This window comes from Orycteropus afer, unplaced genomic scaffold (assembly GCF_000298275.1).
Source record: "Orycteropus afer afer isolate SDZICR_OR568_19922 unplaced genomic scaffold, OryAfe1.0 scaffold00289, whole genome shotgun sequence".
Taxonomy (NCBI): domain Eukaryota; kingdom Metazoa; phylum Chordata; class Mammalia; order Tubulidentata; family Orycteropodidae; genus Orycteropus; species Orycteropus afer.
Genome location: NW_006921876.1, coordinates 3,596,040 through 3,599,189, shown reverse-complemented (window position 1 = coordinate 3,599,189; position 3,150 = coordinate 3,596,040). Strand labels below are relative to the sequence as shown.

Sequence of the window (3,150 nt, the reverse complement as noted above, 5' to 3'; positions counted from 1 at the left end):
AATTCCACTCGTAATGACCCCTCCTTGGGTTTCTGAGGCGGTATCTCTACCGAAGTAGATTGCCCAATCTTCCTTCTGAGGAGTGGCTAGTGGGTTCGAACTGTCAGCCTTCTGGTTAGCAGTCAAATGCCTTAGGCACTACACCACCAGAGCTCCCATATACATCATGCTAACTTGTCCATAGCTTAAAACTGCTATAGAAAGAAGTATTAAGTTCACAGGTGACATCTGGATCAAAACATACCAATGTCTCAGGGGCAGAAGGAGGGACAAAAGGGACATTAAATACAGATCACACAACTTAAACATATGAGACAAATGCCTCATTAGAGTATCAATCCACTTCTCCTACCATCTAGTTGATTTCAACTCATAGCCACCCTATAGGACAGAGTAGAACTGCCCGATAGGGTTTTCAAGGTTATAAATCCATATGGAAGCAGACTGCTGTATCTTTCTCCTGCTAGAGTATCAAAGGGAGCTCAAAATGCATGACTAATTACTTTTAATCCTAAAAATAAGCATAAATGATGCCCAAAACCAAACTTATGGTAAAAAGGCCAAGGGCCTCAGAGATTACAATAAGGTTTCTTGACCTTTCAGTTCCACACCACCAGAATCTGGAGCCTCCTCAAATAATCTCTCCCGGCTATTAACTTTTCCCAGACTCTGTCCAAGCACTTGAGAAAACAGTTTAAAATATGGAGAATTTTATCATATTTGAGGGATTTCTTCTTACACAAATGCACCTGGTATCTGTCCTGGAGGAGCTTGGAAAACCTAAGAGACAAAATCGCCTCCATCCCCTTGGTATCTGTGGCAGGTAAGAATCACGTGTTTAACTCCCCACCATGAAAGACTTAGGCAAGGCTTTACTAGAAATGCCCATTCACTTTTCCCCTGGACTTGGACTTGTACCTGTCCAGGAATCAACAGCCAGCTCTCCAAAGGCTGCCCAGAGTAGGAAAGGCTCTCTATTAAACTGGCGGGCCATCTCACCTGCTCACTTGGACCACCATCAGCAACAAGATACAGCTGCCAGTAGAGGAGCTCTGTGGTCCCTGCCTTGTAAGATAACTGTACTTAGAGAGGTCCCTGATTCCCCCAAAACACTTCAGCTACAGGTCAGGGGAAATAAGCAATGTGTGAGACTCAACGAACTAATCATTTCATCTCTCTGTAGCTGCTTCTTTAGATAAAGAAGATATTAATTCCACTCCTTGCACCCACCCCCACCCGAGAATTAACTGTTGTATGAATGAGATGATCTACGACGAAAATGCAATGTGTAACAGTCACTACTCCCTGCACTATCCTCTGGCCACTAAGTCTCCTAACAGGCTGAGAAAGGGCAATTCTAAGTCTAACAGGTGAAAGTTCCCGCTAAAGCTACTTCCTTACAGAAGTGAATTTACAACTACCTGAAGGAGTGACCGGAATGAGCTTAGGGACAAAGTGAGTGCTTATTGCACAACACATATTAAAGGCTGTATAGCAAAAACTCTCCTTCCATCTGCCTCCCCGCAAGCAAAATGAGAAAGCAAATGTCACTGAAAGTCTCACTGCCACCTGGCTGCTAACCTGGCTGCTAGACTGCCAGAAACCCAAGGGTGAGTAGCAGAAACCCTGAGGATACGGGATCCCACGGGGCGGAGTTTGACCCATACTCCCAAGACAGATGCCAAAGGCGGAGAACCCTAGCCACCCACCAAAACAAACCCACTGCCATCTAAATGATTCCCACTCATAGCGACCCTATAGGGAAGGCAGAGTAGAAGAAATGCTCCGTAGGGTTTCCCAGGCTGTACATTTTTACGGAAGCTGACTGCCACATCTTTCACTCGTTGAGCAGCAGCTGGTGGGTTCCAACCGCACCTCTCCGTTAGCAGCCCAGCGCTTAACCACTGCGCCACCAGCCACCCGCATGCCCCACCCCCACCCCCCCAAAAAAACAAATCCGTGAGCAGAGCAAAACGCCAGGGTCGTAGAGCGCTCCGGCAGGCTGTGGCCACGTTTCTCAGTGCGAGCGTGGTTACCGCTTCCCCTCTGCTAGCTCCCTCGGAAACGCAGCACGTGTGGGCAGCCTCAGCCTACCCACACAGGCCTGCGGACGCCTTGCGCAGCAGCTCCGGCACCAAGCGCGTCCACAGGAGTCCACGATGACCTAGGACCCCCAAAACTGCGAATCGCTGGGGCAGAAGTAATAACACTGTACAAAGCTGCACCGATCCCCTCCTTGGGCATCCTGGCCACGACCACCAAGGCCAGAGGCAGGAGCCACCAGCCCGGGCAGCGGAGGGTGCGGTGCGGTGGAGCTGTGGCAAACATGCCCGGTCGAGAGGAGCCCCAGTGGCTGCAACGCGTTGCGGAAGGAGCTGCGAGGCACGCTCACCGGCGCCCAGGCTGCGCGTGCCCGCTCTCCGAGACCCCCGCCCTGCCTCTGGCCCCTCCTGCCCGGGCGGGGAGGGGGCTGAGCGGCCGCGGCCCGCCGCAGTCCACGCCCGACACTGCCGGGTGGACAGCGTGCTTTCATTGCGTTGTGTGGGTCTTGTCTTGTGCGGGATGCAAGCGCGCGCGCGTTCTCTTTAGCTCTGGCTCGCACTGTCTCCACAATGTCTCCTCCTATCTCACCTTCACTGAGTCTACCGGGTACATAACCGAGTGCTCCAGGATCCCGGCCATCGCTCCGGCTGTCATGTGGGTGGATAAGGAGGCGCTGGTCGGCAGGTTCTCATAGTCCTCCGACCCGGCGTCCTTGCTGCCGCCGCCGCCATCTCGGGTGTCCCCATCCATCCTCCGCCCCACAGGCTGGCTCCCTACGCCTCCGCAGCGTAGCTCCATCCGCCAGCTCCCGGGGGGACGGGCGGCTGCAGGAGGTGGGCAAGGAGGGGGAGGGGGTTAAAAACTTCACTTCTTAAAGTGGGAACCACCTCCCTGGTGCTGCGGCGCCTGACGCCATGGCGGGATGGGGTGGAGCAGAGGGTGCCAAGACACCAATCACTGGAAAAGAAGAGGCCAGCCGTGGCCTCTCCATTGGTGTGCGGGACAGTAGGGACCCGCCTCTTTATGTGACGTCAGCTGTCCAGTGCAAATTTCCAAGCAACCGGATGGGGGCGAGAGGAGACGTTGGGGTGTCCCGGAAAGTTGTAG

General features: G+C 53.4%; 1 protein-coding gene across 1 annotated transcript in view; it reads right to left on the bottom strand.

Moving 5' to 3' along the window:
* The window catches only part of SLC25A37 (solute carrier family 25 member 37), a 52,132-nt gene extending 49,291 nt beyond the window's left edge, over positions 1–2,841 (bottom strand). Inside the window, exon 1 of the mRNA XM_007950842.1 lies at positions 2,632–2,841. Coding sequence (XP_007949033.1) covers positions 2,632–2,841 — 210 coding nt within the window. The remainder of the gene's footprint in view (positions 1–2,631) is intronic.
* Between the last annotated feature and the right edge of the window lie 309 nt (positions 2,842–3,150).